This window comes from Anser cygnoides, chromosome 1, assembly GCF_040182565.1.
Source record: "Anser cygnoides isolate HZ-2024a breed goose chromosome 1, Taihu_goose_T2T_genome, whole genome shotgun sequence".
In the NCBI taxonomy this organism is placed as follows: Eukaryota; Metazoa; Chordata; class Aves; order Anseriformes; family Anatidae; genus Anser; species Anser cygnoides.
This window is the reverse complement of record NC_089873.1, coordinates 176,947,473-176,963,960: the sequence shown is the minus strand read 5'-3', so window position 1 is coordinate 176,963,960 and position 16,488 is coordinate 176,947,473. Positions and strand designations below refer to the sequence as shown.

The following is a 16,488-nucleotide window of genomic DNA, read 5'->3' as shown; positions in this document are numbered from 1 at the left end:
AAGAATTTCCTCCTAATATCCACCCTAAAGCTCCCCTGGCGCAACTTTAGACCATTCCCCCTCGTCCTGTCACCAGGCACGTGGGAGAATAGACCAACCCCCACCTCTCTACAGCCTCCTTTAAGGTACCTATAGAGAGCGATAAGGTCTCCCCTGAGCCTCCCCTTCTCCAGGCTAAACAACCCCAGCTCCCTCAGCCGCTCCTCGTAAGACTTGTTCTCCAGACCCCACACCAGCCTCGTCGCCCTTCTCTGGACTCTCTCAAGCACCTCAACATCCTTCTTGTTGTGAGGGGCCCAAAACTGAACACAGTACTCGAGGTGCGGCCTCACCAGAGCCGAGTACAGGGGGACAATCACTTCCCTAGACCTGCTGGCCACACTGCTTCTTATACAAGCCAGGGTGCTGTTGGCCTTCTTGGCCACCTGAGCACACTGCTGGCTCATATTCAGATAACTATCAACCAGTACTCCCAGGTCCTTCTCTGCCAGGCAGCTTTCCAACCACTCATCTCCCAGCCTGTAGCGCTGCTTGGGGTTGTTGCGTCCCAGATGCAGGATGCGGCACTTGGCCTTGTTGAACTTCATACAGTTGACCTCAGCCCATCGGTCCAGCCTATCCAGATCCTCCTGCAGAGCCTTCCTACCCTCGAGCAGATCGACACACACACCTAACTTGGTGTCGTCTGCAAACTTACTGAGGGTGCACTCAATCCCCTCATCCAGATCATCAATAAAGATATTGGAAAGGACTGGCCCCAGTACTGAGCCCTGGGGGACTCCACTAGTGACCGGCCTCCAACTGGATTTGGCTCCATTCACCACAACTCTTTGGGCCCAGCTATCCAGACAGTTTTTAACCCAACGAAGCATATGCCAGTCCAAGCCATGAGCAGCCAGTTTTGTTGACGACGGAGGGAAGACACAAACGCTCAATATGAGTGTTAAGTATGCTTCAACTTTAATGGATAGCTCAATTGTCTTTTATTGTGTACAGGATAATTAGCTCATACATATTGCAAAAGCCAAGCTCCTTATTGGTAAGCGTCGTCTCCTACCCTACCTACTAGTTCCGCATTCTTCTATCCGCTAGTTCTCTTTTTCTAGTCTAAATATAGCTCCAAGGGCAGTATGCCCTTGGTTCTAACTGCCTGGGATTTTTCACAAGAGTTCCCGGGCAAGCCTTGCGTACGTGCCTTTGCTCTTGTTTTTCTAGACCAGCTGGGTGCGGTAATCCGCCATTTCCTTATCTTGCAGCTGCACGAGATCAATATGATTACGCGCAGCGAGCCAGTCCTCAACAATTCCCCCGTTTTTATTTTGTGCTAGAAAAACCTTATTAGTTAGTTGCTCGAGCCTTTTTGTTAGACAACTAAATATTACTCGCGCCGCTACTATGATTAGTGCGATTATTAGCAGTAAGCGTAGCCCCTCTTTTATTAGACCCAATATCCAGCCTCCCATGTTCCCAAACCAACTTGCAAATAGTTCATCAAGCCAATTATTCTGGACCACTATCTTCTTGTTGTGGTCTCTCAGCCATTTCAGCTGCTCGTGGATTGACTCGCCATGGTCCGAAAGATTAAAACAACACATTCCTTCGAGCTCTTCACACCCGTGGCCTTGTGCCAGCAGCAGAAAATCAATCGCCGCTCTGTTCTGTAACACAGCGTGTCGCAGGCTATCCAGGTCCTGGGCCATTTCCGTGAGTATCTGCGTGGTTACATTTGCTTGTTTTACAGCCCAACAAGCTAGTTTCCCAAGACTAGCCATAGCATGAGCCACCGCCACTCCAGGTACAAGTGCCGCCGAAAAGAACCTTTCAGCAGGACCCCAGAGTTCGACCTGGTCATCACAGTCACTCCCCAAAGTTTTTAGACTGCGTCTCGTCCGGCGTCTCCATTGTTGAGTAATGTTTCGCAACTCTTGACTATGTAGATCAGGGGCAAATAACCCCGGTAACTCTTTACGACAATCTATCTCTGGCGTCTTACGCTTTTCTAAAAAGCACTTAAGTAAATCAACTGCCGCTTGTTTCTCCATTCTTACTTACGGTGCCGTTGCCCCCGTGTAAAGCTTCTGTTCGCGGCGTTCCGGCGGGACCCACTATGGGTTCGTCCCGGGCGCTCTTCCTGAGTCACCTTCTGCTCGCCCCAATCTTGTGTTCCGGAATCCGGGTTACGTAGTCAGAACCGGCTTTCCCTTTTTCTCCGTCACCTAAAACCGGCTTACTCGTTTCGGATCCTCGTCCAGCAAGGGTCCCTGTTCGGGCGCCATTTGTTGACGACGGAGGGAAGACACAAACGCTCAATATGAGTGTTAAGTATGCTTCAACTTTAATGGATAGCTCAATTGTCTTTTATTGTGTACAGGATAATTAGCTCATACATATTGCAAAAGCCAAGCTCCTTATTGGTAAGCGTCGTCTCCTACCCTACCTACTAGTTCCGCATTCTTCTATCCGCTAGTTCTCTTTTTCTAGTCTAAATATAGCTCCAAGGGCAGTATGCCCTTGGTTCTAACTGCCTGGGATTTTTCACAAGAGTTCCCGGGCAAGCCTTGCGTACGTGCCTTTGCTCTTGTTTTTCTAGACCAGCTGGGTGCGGTAATCCGCCATTTCCTTATCTTGCAGCTGCACGAGATCAATATGATTACGCGCAGCGAGCCAGTCCTCAACACAGTTTCTTGAGGAGAATGTTGTGGGAAACGGTGTCAAAAGTAAAAGTCAAGGTAGACCACATCCACAGCCTTTCCCTCATCCACTAAGCGCGTCACTTTGTCATAGAAGGAGATCAGGTTCGTCAAGCAGGACCCGCCCTTCATAAACCCATGCTGACTGGGCCTGATCGCCTGGTTGCCCTGTAAGTGCCGCGTGATGACACTCAAGATAATCTGCTCCATGAGCTTCCCTGGCACTGACGTCAAACTGACAGGCCTATAGTTCCCCGGGTCTACCCTCTGGCCCTTCTTGTAGATGGGCGTCACATTTGCTAGCCACCAGTCGACTGGGACCTCTCCTGATAGCCAGGACTGCCGATCAATGATGGAAAGTGGCTTGGCCAGCTCCTCCGCCAGTTCTCTCAGTACCCTCGGGTGGATCCCATCCAGCCCCATCGACTTGTGTACATCCAAGTGCTGTAGCAAGTCGCCAACCATTTCCTCGTGGATAGTGAGGGCCACATCCTGCTCCCCATCCCCTTCCACCAGCTCAGGGTACCGGGTATCCAGAGAACAACTGGTCTTGCTGCTAAAGACTGAGGCAAAGAAGGCATTAAGCACCTCAGCCTTTTCCTCATCTTTTGTAACTAAGTTTCCCCCCGCATCCAGTAAAGGATGGAGATTCTCCTTAGTCCTCCTTTTTGTGTTGATGTGTTTGTAAAAACATTTTTTGTTATCTTTAACGGCAGTAGCCAGATTGAGCTCCAGATGAGCTTTGGCCCTTCTAATTTTGTCCCTGCACAGCCTCGCTACATCCTTACAGTCCTCGTGAGTGGCCCGCCCTCTTTTCCAAAGATTATAAACCCTCTTTTTTCTCCTAAGCTCGAGCCACAACTCTCTGTTCAGCCAGGCCGGTCTTCTTCCTGCCGGCTTGTCTTGACGTGGGGACAGACCGCTCCTGAGCCATTAAGATTTCCTTCTTGAAGAGTGCCCAGCCTTCCTGGACTCCTTTGCCCTTCAGAACCACCTTCCAAGGGACTCTGCCAACCAGTGTCCTGAACAGCGCAAAGTCAGCCCTCCGGAAGTCCAAGACAGCAGTTTTACTGGTCCCCTTCCTGGCTTCGCCAAGAATAGAGAACTCTACCATTTCGTGGTCACTCTGCCCAAGACAGCTCCCGACCACCACATCTCCCACCAGTCCGTCACTGTTTGTGAACAGAAGATCTAGCGGGGCACCTCCCCTGGTAGGCTCTCTAACCAGCTGCGTCAGGAAGCTGTCTTCCACGCTCTCCAGAAACCTCTTAGACTGCTTTCTCTGGGCTGCGTTGTGCTTCCAGGATATGACTGAGAAGTTGAAGTCCCCCACGAGAACAAGCGCTGACGATTTCGCAGCTTCTGCCAGCTGCCTGTAGAACTCCTCATCTGTCTCCTCATCCTGGTTTGGCGGTCTATAACAGACCCCCACCAGGATGCTTGCCTTGTTGGCCTTCCCGCTGATCCTAACCCACAGAGACTCAACCTTATCATTCCCAGCCTCAAGTTCCTCAACATCAAAACACTCTCTAACACAGAGAGCCACACCACCACCCCTTCTGTCCCTTCTGAAGAGCCTATAGGCAGACATTGCAGCACTCCAGTCCTGAGAGTGGTCCCACCACGTTTCCGTGATGGCAACCAAGTCATAGCCTGCCTGCTGCACGATGGCTTCCAGCTCCTCTTGTTTGTTACCCATGCTGCGTGCATTAGTGTAGATGCACTTCAGTCGGGCCATTGCCTTCTCCCCCCGCCTTACCATTGTTCCCCCTGGTACAGCTCCAACAAGCCTAATTTCAGCCCCATCCCCCTTCTTTCCTAGTTTAAAGCCCTCTCAATGAGCCCTCAGGCTTCTCTCTTCAGTATCATCACTGCCAGCCTGGACTATCAAAAGAGGGTAGTAGTCAGAGGGGTGAACCAGGTTGGGATGCTTTCTGGCAACATCCCTGACCCTGGCCCCAGGGAGGCAGCAGACTTCCCTGCGGGTAGGGTCAGGTCGACAAATAGGGCCCTCTGTTCCCCTGAGAAGGGAGTCGCCTACAACGATCACCCTTCTGTCTTTCTTGGTGGAGGCAGTCTTGAGGCGTGGAGTTGGCTTCCTCGCCCAAGGCATCCTCCAGGGTAGACTTTCTACCTCGTCCTCACCCACCGGTCTTTCAAGCTCCAGGGCCTCAAATCTGTTACGTAAGGGCACCTGGGAAGGTGGGGCCGGTGGGGGGGGCGTTGCCTGCGAGGTCGAGCAGGGACCTGTCTCCATTCCTCCTCAACTCCTAGGTCGCCTCCCTCTGCCTGACAGCGACAGGGCAGGGGGTCCATCCCCATTTGGGGTGTCTCACCCCAGTACCTCTCCTTCAGGCCCTGCAGGGAGTCGCTCCACCAGTCCATCTCCCACTCACACTCCCTGATAGCCCTCAACCTCTCCACCTCCTCTTTGAGTTCTACCACCAGGCGGACCAGGTCATCCACCTGCTCGCACCTCACACACACGATGCCTCTGCCTCCCTCAGATGGCAGCAACAGGCTCAGACACTCCCTGCACCCAGAGACCTGAACTGCCGCATTGTTGAGCAGGCGGTCAGTCTGGGTGTTTACAGACTCTCTAGAGAGAGCGCTCTGCCTGGTGTAGACCATTGCAGCCTAGCTAGTGGTCGACAGCCGTTAAAGGTGTTATTCTTATGGGCGGGGGGGAAACTCTGCCCTCTCCGCCCTCCCTGCTCGCCCTCCCTGCTCGCCCTGCCTGCGCAAACTGCTGCACGCCGCCCTTCTGACACGCCATGCCCTGTTTGCCCGCCCTGTTTGCCGCACTCCCCAGGGGCTGCTTTTGAACAGCCGGGGAGGGGGCGCTGCTGGCTCCGCCTACGCCTCGTCAGCCTCCTTCGCGAGGGCTGCCGGGTCCTGGCGGCTCCCTCGAGCGGCCTCGATGTTGGAAAAAAAGCCGTGCCTGTCCGATCCCCCGCTCCGCTGCAGAAAGCGCCTGCCCCGGAGCCGATCGCCTCGGAAGTATATATATACACAGTAGATCCAGTGATCCAAAAACTTACAGCTATTACAAATTAAAATTATAACAGTTGAAATAAAGGACAGAACAGGACTGAACATGGCAGAGATTGAAATATTGCTGCGATCGTAAGCTGAAATGTGAGGGTGAAATCTAACAATGCATTTTGGTTTGCCTGAGAAAATACAGGAAACTTGTGGCTTTTTTTTTTTTTCCTTCTTTTGTTTTTAGTTCACTATTCATTCCTCTGGGCAAAGTGTGATCTGAGATGCCTCATCTTGTCTTTCTGATGAGGCCAGTGAAAGGGTCATTTTGTCAGAAGAAAGGCTAACTTGAGGATTTGAACTTCTTCAGACTTGAGTGAGTCACCAATTCTGTCTGCTTTTCCACTGTAGATGCAGTTAAGGACACTCAACATAAATGCAGCTAGGGAACCTTATTGCTATCCCTTGTAAGTTATAAGGATCATGTTCTTGGATTTAAGGACCTATATTCCAACTAAGTTCCACTGCAGGCATTTATCTTGGATCAAAACCAAGGTTTTTCTATGTATTGTTTGAAGCAAAACTAGAAATTCAATGCTTTTGCCACATTTTCCCTTTTAGAATCTTTTTCCCTAACACTGCTAAACTTTCAAGAATTTAGGCTGACATTCCCTGGTGAGATGAAGGCTGATTTGGGGAACCATTAATAAAAATGCTTCAGATTCTTCCAAGAAATAAATTGGTAAAATACACTGTCTATTAAAACCTATACTGAGTTGTATGATAACACAAAGAAAAAAAAAAAACAAAACAACTATCCAAATAAATAACTGATAGTCCATATAGAAAACAGTTACTTGAGAAGCTATAACCAACTCTTGTTTTGGAAGAGGGATCTGGTATTTGGAAGGTGAAAATTAATACACTTTTTATATTTTCTGGGCAAAAGTATTTATATTTTTAAGTATGCCTCTCTGCTATCCACTGTCTCCCACTTGTTCAACAAAGTATTGCTTGATAGTTTTCCAAATATGTCTATGTACTGTACATGTACTCCATTATAGACACAATGTCTGACTAAGATAGGAGCCTGACTGAAGAGCCACTGAAGTTAGCTTTAGAATCTAACTGAGGTGTTTCTTACCACTGCTCTCTTCTGCTTGTTACAGGGGATAAATAAAATAAATAAATAAATAAATAAAAAGTCCTTGTTTATGTCTGAAGAGAAGTATAAATAAAGATGGTTTTCTGTAAATATTTCATCCTCAAGCAGTAGATTGTTTTTCACCTTGTCAGGCCTTGCTTTCAAAAGGCTGAGGCTCCTTTTATTACACTAAATCAATGGCCTTGTTTTGTAGTGGGCCCAGTATCATACTTCTTTACATATACATATTACATATATATATGTGTGTGTGTGTGTGTTTTTGGTGTTGTTTTTTTGTGTTTTTTTTGCCTTTCTGAATTCTTTGTAGGACGATAAATTGAAGATCTTTCCTTTTAACACTTAATTATTTATTTGTGCAGCTGTTACAAGGGATTCTTTGGATAAAGGTTTTTACTCTCAAATCTTGCTAAATATCTACTGGGAGGAGTGGAAACTTCACTCACTTTCCTCTATCTTATCAGTAGTACAAAAGTATTTCTTGTAATTCTGACTATTAGAAACTTCTTTGACTGATTATACTAAGAAAATCTAGACAAAGACAAAATCACCAGTAGCTGGGACAGATGCAATTTAATTTACCTTAAAAAAGTTTTAACCCTTTACACCATTGCTAATTAAACACTACTTAAATCAGGATCTAGAGTTCTCATCAAGCAATTGATAACAGAATGAAGGAAATAATCTCATTTCCCATTAATAATAACTTTTAGATTACTGATAGAAACTACAGCATTACATCTGACTGTCAAGAAGGAGTGCATCCATTACACATCTGGATTCCCAATATTCTGGAATCAGTGAAGGAAAAGAACACAGCTGCAAAGCTAAATCTCTGTCTCATGCCTGATTGCTTGGCAATGTGCAGTTACACAAGAGGAATCTTCCCATGTGAAAGTTCATTCAGCTTTGGAGTGGAGTGGTCAGAAATTCTGAAAGAGAACAAAGGTAAATGTTCATGTCTGACTAGGTCACTCTGGGTCCCTTCATAATCAATGTAGAACAATGTTAAGCACAATTCATCTCAGGCTAAAGTTGATATCTACCATAAGCCTTAAACATCAGTGATTTCCCTGATGAATACTCTGATGTCTGATAGCAATTTCCATGGGTCATGGCTCAGGTGCTGTAGAAAGCATCTGTGAAGGAGTAGGGCAATGAAATAGTCGTTGACATGCAGACAGGTTCTCATGTATACTTTGTGTAGTGGGGTCAAGGCATTACACAAAGTTATAACAGTGTTCCTTTCTGTGACAGATGTTACTTTATTACATTATTACATATTGGTAAAAAAAATTTGTCTAAATTGGTAAAAACTTTTGTCCTTTTTTCTTTGCCTTTTTTTTTGTCTACAGTCATCCCTTTGCCTGCAATCATAACTTTGAAAGTCTGCATAACTTTTTGCCTAAAATCATGAATTTCAAAGTATATAAAACCCTCTTAATCTAAATAAAGAATTAGACAGCAGAGCATTTTTCTAAATATATTTACACTACATTCAATATGGGCAGTTATCTTTACGCTATTTGATAAATCCTTAGACTGATAAGGATAAACTCAATACTTGATAAATTGCTAGAACAATTAATAAAGCAGATAATCTGTAATCACCTGAAGGAAAATAACTTGTAAATAGGCAACATGGACTCATCAAAAACAAATCATGCTGAACTAAACACATTTCATCCACTGATAGGATAACAAGCTTAGTGGGTAAAGGAAATGCTGTGGACATAGTATGTCTTGATTTTAATAAATAATTTGATACAGTTCCACATGACATTCTCATAAAGAAACTAGAGAAATGTTGATTAAATGCAGTCACTGCTAAATAAATACAATGCCAGGAGGAAAAAAAAAAAAACAACAACAACAACAAATACAACCCACAGAGCAATTATTAATGGTTCAGTGTCAGGTTAGGAAGAAGTATCAAGTATGGTCTACAGAGGTCTGTTCTGGGTCATGAGTCCAATTTCATTTAATATTTTCTCTGTGTTCTTGGAAAACGAAGTAGAAAGTATGCTAATAAAAAAAAGAAAAAAAGAAGGAAAGAAATATATATAAAACAATTTACATTTCCTTGGATACTTTTTTTTTTTTTTTTAAAGTAGTGGCACAAAAATTTTAAAACAAAAAAGAAAACTGCACAAATCCGTGCAAAAGTTTTATCCACTCTTTGAATTGTCAGCAATGCCCTAAGAAGGTATACTGATTTTCCCTGGACTGCATGAGTCAGGATAGCTTACTTCCACATAGAAGAATCTTCTGTATGAATCAAGAGTATTTCACATACAAAGTTTATTTTGGATCAGCAACTCAAAAGGCTTATTGTGAAGCTATGAGCTTCACATTGAAGTAGATGCTAGGATACAGTCAGATCAGGATCAACTCCCAATTCTTACCCTTCTGAGAGGCTTCTGGGGTACAGAATGTGTGGTAGAGATGCACTTGTTTTTCTGATCTAATGAATTTACAGTATATAACCACTGCTGCTAGGCTTGGAGATGGGTTCCCAAAAATCTGAAATGATGGATTTTCATCTTTAATTACGTCAAATTGAAATTATTTTAGGTAAGGAAAATCCTAACAAGTAAAAATGATACACTACCTACCGCCCCCACCTGCCCAGGTGTGCGTACACAACAGGTTTGAGGCCCTAGAGCTTGAGAGACCGGTGGGTGAGGACGAGGTAGAAAGTCTACCCAGGAGGATACCTAGGGCAAGGAGGTCGACTCCACGCCTCAAGACTGCCTCCACCAAGAAAGACAGAAGGGTGATCGTTGTAGGCGACTCCCTTCTCAGGGGAACAGAGGGCCCTATTTGTTGGCCTGACCCTACCCGTAGGGAAGTCTGCTGCCTCCCTGGGGCCAGGGTCAGGGATGTTGCCAGAAAGTTTCCCAACCTGGTTCGCCCCTCTAACTACTACCCTCTTTTGATAGTCCAGGCTGGCAGTGATAATATTGAAGAGAGAATGCTAAGGGCTATCAAACGGGACTTTAGGGGACTGGGACGGTTAGTGGATGGAGCGGGAGTACAGGTGGTGTTTTCAACTGTCCCTACAGTAGCAGGGAGGGGTACAGAGTGGACATGGAAAGCCCACCTGATTAACACGTGGCTCAGAGGCTGGAGCCAACACAGAAATTTCGGGTTTTTTGACCATGGGGCGCTTTACTCGGCACCCAGCCTGATGGCTGCAGACGGGTCCCTATCTCTAAGGGGAAAACGGATCCTAGCCCAGGAGCTGTCAGGGCTTATTGAGAGGGCTTTAAACTAGGAAAGAAGGGGGACGGGGCTGAAATAAGGCTTATTGGAGCTGTGCCAGGAGGAACAATGGTAAGGCGGGGGGAGAAGGCAATGGCCCGACTGAAGTGCATCTACACTAATGCACGCAGCATGGGTAACAAACAAGAGGAGCTGGAAGCCATCGTGCAGCAGGCAGGCTATGACTTGGTTGCCATCACGGAAATGTGGTGGGACCACTCTCAGGACTGGAGTGCTGCAATGTCTGCCTATAGGCTCTTCAGAAGGGACAGAAGGGGTGGTGGTGTGGCTCTCTGTGTTAGAGAGTGTTTTGATGTTGAGGAACTTGAGGCTGGGAATGATAAGGTTGAGTCTCTGTGGGTTAGGATCAGCGGGAAGGCCAACAAGGCAAGCATCCTGGTGGGGGTCTGTTATAGACCGCCAAACCAGGATGAGGAGACGGATGAGGAGTTCTACAGGCAGCTGGCAGAAGCTGCGAAATCGTCAGCGCTTGTTCTCGTGGGGGACTTCAACTTCTCAGTCATATCCTGGAAGCACAACACAGCCCACAGAAAGCAGTCTAAGAGGTTTCTGGAGAGCGTGGAAGACAGCTTCCTGACGCAGCTGGTTAGAGAGCCTACCAGGGGAGGTGCCCCGCTAGACCTTCTGTTCACAAACAGTGACGACTGGTGGGAGATGTGGTGGTCGGGAGCTGTCTTGGGCAGAGTGACCACGAAATGGTAGAGTTCTCTATTCTTGGCGAAGCCAGGAAGGGGACCAGTAAAACTGCTGTCTTGGACTTCCGGAGGGCTGACTTTGCGCTGTTCAGGACACTGGTTGGCAGAGTCCCTTGGAAGGTGGTTCTGAAGGGCAAAGGAGTCCAGGAAGGCTGGGCACTCTTCAAGAAGGAAATCTTAATGGCTCAGGAGCGGTCTGTCCCCACGTCAAGACAAGCCGGCACGGAAGAAGACCGGCCTGGCTGAACAGAGAGTTGTGGCTCGAGCTTAGGAGAAAAAAGAGGGTTTATAATCTTTGGAAAAGAGGGCGGGCCACTCAGGAGGACTGTAAGGATGTAGCGAGGCTGTGCAGGGACAAAATTAGAAGGGCCAAAGCTCATCTGGAGCTCAATCTGGCTACTGCCGTTAAAGATAACAAAAAATGTTTTTACAAACACATCAACACAAAAAGGAGGACTAAGGAGAATCTCCATCCTTTACTGGATGCGGGGGGAAACTTAGTTACAAAGGTGAGGAAAAGGATGAGGTGCTTAATGCCTTCTTTGCCTCAGTCTTTAGCAGCAAGACCAGTTGTTCTCTGGATACCCGGTACCCTGAGCTGGTGGAAGGGGATGGGGAGCAGGATGTGGCCCTCACTATCCACGAGGAAATGGTTGGCGACTTGCTACAGCACTTGGATGTACACAAGTCGATGGGGCCGGATGGAATCCACCCGAGGGTACTGAGAGAACCGGCGGAGGAGCTGGCCAAGCCGCTTTCCATCATTTATCGGCAGTCCTGGCTATCAGGAGAGGTCCCGGTCGACTGGTGGCTAGCAAACGTGACACCCATCTACAAGAAGGGCCAGAGGGTAGACCCGGGGAACTATAGGCCTGTTAGTTTGACGTCAGTGCCAGGGAAGCTCATGGAGCAGATTATCTTGAGTGTCATCACGTGGCACGTACAGGGCAACCAGGTGATCAGGCCCAGTCAGCATGGGTTTATGAAGGGCGGGTCCTGCTTGACGAACCTGATCTCCTTCTATGACAAAGTGACGCGCTTAGTGGATGAGGGAAAGGCTGTGGATGTGGTCTACCTTGACTTTTACTTTTGACACCGTTTCCCACAACATTCTCCTCAAGAAACTGGCTGCTCATGGCTTGGACTGGCATATGCTTCATTGGGTTAAAAACTGTCTGGATAGCTGGGCCCAAAGAGTTGTGGTGAATGGAGTCAAATCCAGTTGGAGGCCGGTCACTAGTGGAGTCCCCCAGGGCTCAGTACTGGGGCCAGTCCTTTCCAATATCTTTATTGATGACCTGGATGAGGGGATTGAGTGCACCCTCAGTAAGTTTGCAGACGACACCAAGTTAGGTGTGTGTGTCGATCTGCTTGAGGGTAGGAAGGTTCTGCAGGAGGATCTGGATAGGCTGGACCGATGGGCTGAGGTCAACTGTATGAAGTTCAACAAGGCCAAGTGCCAGGTCCTGCATCTGGGACGCAACAACCCCAAGCAGCGCTACAGGCTGGGAGATGAGTGGTTGGAAAGCTGCCTGGCAGAGAAGGACCTGGGAGTACTGGTTGATAGTCGTCTGAATATGAGCCAGCAGTGTGCTCAGGTGGCCAAGAAGGCCAACAGCACCCTGGCTTGTATAAGAAGCAGTGTGGCCAGCAGGTCTAGGGAAGTGATTTTCCCCCTGTACTCGGCTCTGGTGAGGCCGCACCTCGAGTACTGTGTTCAGTTTTGGGCCCCTCACTACAAGAAGGACGTTGAGGTGCTTGAGAGAGTCCAGAGAAGGGCAACGAGGCTGGTGAGGGGTCTGGAGAACAAGTCTTATGAGGAGCGGCTGAGGGAGCTGGGCTTGTTCAGCCTGGAGATGGGGAGGCTCAGGGGAGACCTTATCGCTCTCTACAGTTACCTTAAAGGAGGCTGTAGAGAGGTGGGGGTTGGTCTATTCTCCCACGTGCCTGGTGACAGGACGAGGGGGAATGGGCTAAAGTTGCGCCAGGGGAGGTTTAAGTTGGATATTAGGAAGAACTTCTTTACTGAAAGGGTTGTTAGGCGTTCGAATGGACCGCCCAGGGAAGTGGTTGAGTCACCATCCCTGGAGGTCTTTAAGAGACGTTTAGATGTTGAGCTTAGTGATATGGTTTAGTGTAGGACTTGTTAGTGTTAGGGCTGAGTTTGGACTAGATGATCTTGGAGGTCTCTTCCAACCTAGACGATTCTGTGATTCCATGATATCTGCCGTCAGACACACATACAGAATTGTATCATGTCCACTACTCATCTAGATTTATAATTAATAATCAGTGAGAAAAGAGGATGTAGAAGAAAGAGGAACTAACCAATAAAACTGCTCAAAGGGGAATGGACACTCTCCTGATGTCATAGAACATGTATCTCAATTCCCCCTTCCAATAATAATATAATAATTTGAATTTAAATCGAGTAGTAAACTACGAAGTTGAATTAAAGAATCACATAATCATAGAACTGTCTAAGTTAGAAAAGACTTTCAAGATCATCAAGTCCAACCATCAACTGTTCCTACCAAATCTCATTACTAAACCATGTCCCCCAGTGCCACATCCATACATCTCTTAAATACCATAATCACCAGCGATAGGACTCACAGGAACAGCGTTAAGCTGAGGCAGGGGAAGTTTAGGCTGGACCTCAGGAAGAGGTTCTTCACCGAGAGGGTGGTTGCACACTGGAACAGGCTCTCCAGTGAAGTAGTCACTGCACCAAGCCTGTCTGAATTTAAGAAGAGATTGGACTGTGCACTTAGTCACATGGTCTAAACTTTTGGGTAGACCTGTGCGGTGCTAGGAGTTGGTCTTGATGATCCTTATGGGTCCCTTCCAACTCGGGATATTCTATGATTCTATGATTCTATACCTTCAGGAAAGGGGACTCCACCACTTCTTCAGGCAGCCCATTCCAATGCTTAACCATCCTCTCCATAAAGAAATTCTTCCTAATGTCCAATCTAAACTTCCCCAATGCAATTTGAGACTTGATAGTGATTCAGACTTTTTTTTTTTTTTTAATTGCAAAAATCCTATAGATTTTCTCAATATTACTGGAATTATTTTTGCCATTACTATAAAGGCAATTTAGGTAGGAGACCTACCTTCTTTTCTTTTTTGTTGTCAAGACAGTTTCAGCTTGCTCTAATGTTGGCAGCTCACCCAAGTTATGTTCCTTGAATTTCTTGTAACTCTTGGGCAACTGTGTCCATATTTACATTGACAAATGATTTTTTTTTCTTTGAAAGTTTGAGTATTTCAGGACCTTTCATGATAATTTAATTATTCAGTATGAAGAGCTAGTAAAATATGAGATAAGAAAAGTGGGGCTTGAATGCAAACCTAGCATGGAAGTTGCACCTCAGAATTTTTCATCAGCGGAGATGAAAGCAAACTCTTCACAAGCTCATCATCTCATTTCATTTTCTCCTTCTTTGCTTGCTACTAAGGGAGGGAAGAAGAGGCTACAGCAGCCCTATCTGCTTCAAAGGACAGATAAGCATCCAGACACAAAAGTTTTATAAAGATATCTTCGCTTTCCTTCAGTTCTATTGCCAAGACAAGCTCCATACAAGAGCTGAACTTGGCTTGTGGAATAGTTTCTGTTTTTTTTTTTTTTTTAATTATTTTTATTTTTCTTCTGTAGCCAGCTAGCACTTGTTACATTGTTACATTTTGTCTCTTTTAGTTAGTAAGCACTGATATTGCCACTTATGTATCAATTTAAAAACAAAACAAAACAAAAAAACCCAAAACTTTAAATCAGTTTCTCAGGAGACCTGATTGTCCTGTCTTCTGGATCACAGTTGGTAACTACCATTTCCACAGACATTATAAAATGCTACCAACTGAAAATTAAGTTACTGGCAAAGTGAGAGTTAGCATTGCAGCTCTCCAACAATGAAATGATTCTTTGGCAAGACTCCTTCCTCAAAACAAAAAACAGAAATAACAACAACAACAAAATAGTATTGCAAGACATAAATAAGGGTAGAAGGTATAGAGTATGAAAAAAAAAAGAGGAAAATATTAGGAAATATTATTATTCCTTCAGGAACTATGCAGGAACTAAGTATGATTTAAATTTCATCTAGATTCAGCAAGGTTTCACTCCTCATCAGCTACTTGGAACCTACCATTAGAGATGTGATCTTTTTGTTAGTCTGATAAGTATTCTCATAACCTCAGCCAATTTACAACTTCTCATGTTGATAGAAGTCTATGCATTTAAAGTCAGTAATGCATAAAATTTACCTATAGACACTAATGCATCATAAATCTTTTCATGTGTATTTTTCTGTAACCACTTTGAGGCTATAAAAAAGATATATTGGCATAACTGTTAGCAGATTAAAAATTGCAGGGATGAAGAGCTGTTTGCTCTTGGATACGATAAATAAATAAATAAAGCACAAACTCTTTTTGGCTCTAGAAACGTCAGGATACTCTGGAATGGAGAGAAGGGGATAAACGCTTTATTCAGGCAAAATTTAATTGCCTTCCATGTCTTTTGATGACTGTGCAGTAAAACTTGTTTAAACTTGAAATATTGCCATGTAAGTCTCTAAGATGGGTAGATTCATTTGACAAAGTAAAAATGTATACAGTGGGATCACCTTATGAGGCCTTTACAATCAATGCAGAGATACACAATGTTTTTAGATGCAATTTGGTTAATCTTAAGGCAGATAACTAAAATAGGTCAGATGAATTACATCCTAAAAACGCCTCTTGTTTTCCACTGCAATACTGAATACCAGCACTGATAGTACCTATACCCTCTGAGATCAATATAGTTTTAATAACACCAAGAAAAAGGTTTTAACTACAGAAGCTTACTGTCTATTTATATTACCTTAAATTTACATCATTAATGCCTCTCCCAACTTGCCTGAAAAGGCAATTTTTTATATTTCATTTTTTTAATGTTTAGTAAAGTCTTGTGTAGAGCAACAGTGGGTAGCTGTGCTAAAAGTCCTTCTCAAAACAGGAAGTCCCCATGGCAATTTTTGAAGCATTAAAACTTCATTTTCCCTGTGAAAAGCCTATTTGAGTATTTTTTTTAATGCTATATTAAGTTTTCCCAACAGAAAATAAAGCTTTTAAGCTTTACTAAAACATTAATGGGGGCTTTCTACTCAGAGATCTGGAGTAAAACTTCAGCTGGAAGAGTTTGATTCTCTGTGGCCTTGTATGTTAATCCTCCCTGTTACAGTGGAGTACCTTTACACTTTTCAGGTAGTGCAGTTACATTTCATATATTCTTCAAGGACACTTTTCACAACCAAAAAGAAATAAAGTGGTTTTAATGCATCTCAGACTCAAGCTTTTTGCTGTAATCACTTATTATTGTGTAAGTCAGTATAAAATATTACCAAGGACAAACGTACCATTTCCTAATATCTTTGAATTTCTTTGAAAAACTAGAGAAGATGCTGGTTAGAAAACAATGAGGTCCTCAGCCAAAAAATTTGAATGTTGCTTCACGTATATCTCTGGTCTGAGAAGAAATATGCTTTCCTTGCATAAATGTAATTGAGAAGAAATTCACACTTTTTAATACCAACTAGGAAAGCATCAGATATGAGAAGATGTTGACTAGTACAGATGCACAGAGAGACTTAATTTTGCTGGTTTTGATTAGCTAATGAATTGGGAC

At 45.0% G+C, this 16,488-nt stretch overlaps 1 protein-coding gene across 1 annotated transcript; it reads right to left on the bottom strand.

The window, feature by feature from the left end:
- Positions 1–937: 937 nt before the first annotated feature.
- On the bottom strand, positions 938–2,679 carry LOC136788941 (syncytin-2-like). Its single transcript, XM_066988031.1, has one exon. It carries the CDS (start codon positions 2,040–2,042, stop codon positions 1,212–1,214), a length of 831 nt encoding a protein of 276 aa, XP_066844132.1. The 5' UTR covers positions 2,043–2,679; the 3' UTR covers positions 938–1,211.
- Positions 2,680–16,488: the final 13,809 nt, after the last annotated feature.

Coding starts and splice junctions, on each gene's coding strand:
- LOC136788941 (XM_066988031.1), bottom strand. CDS start 2,042: ATGGAGAAACAAGCGGCAGTTGATTTACTTAAGTGCTTTTTAGAAAAG.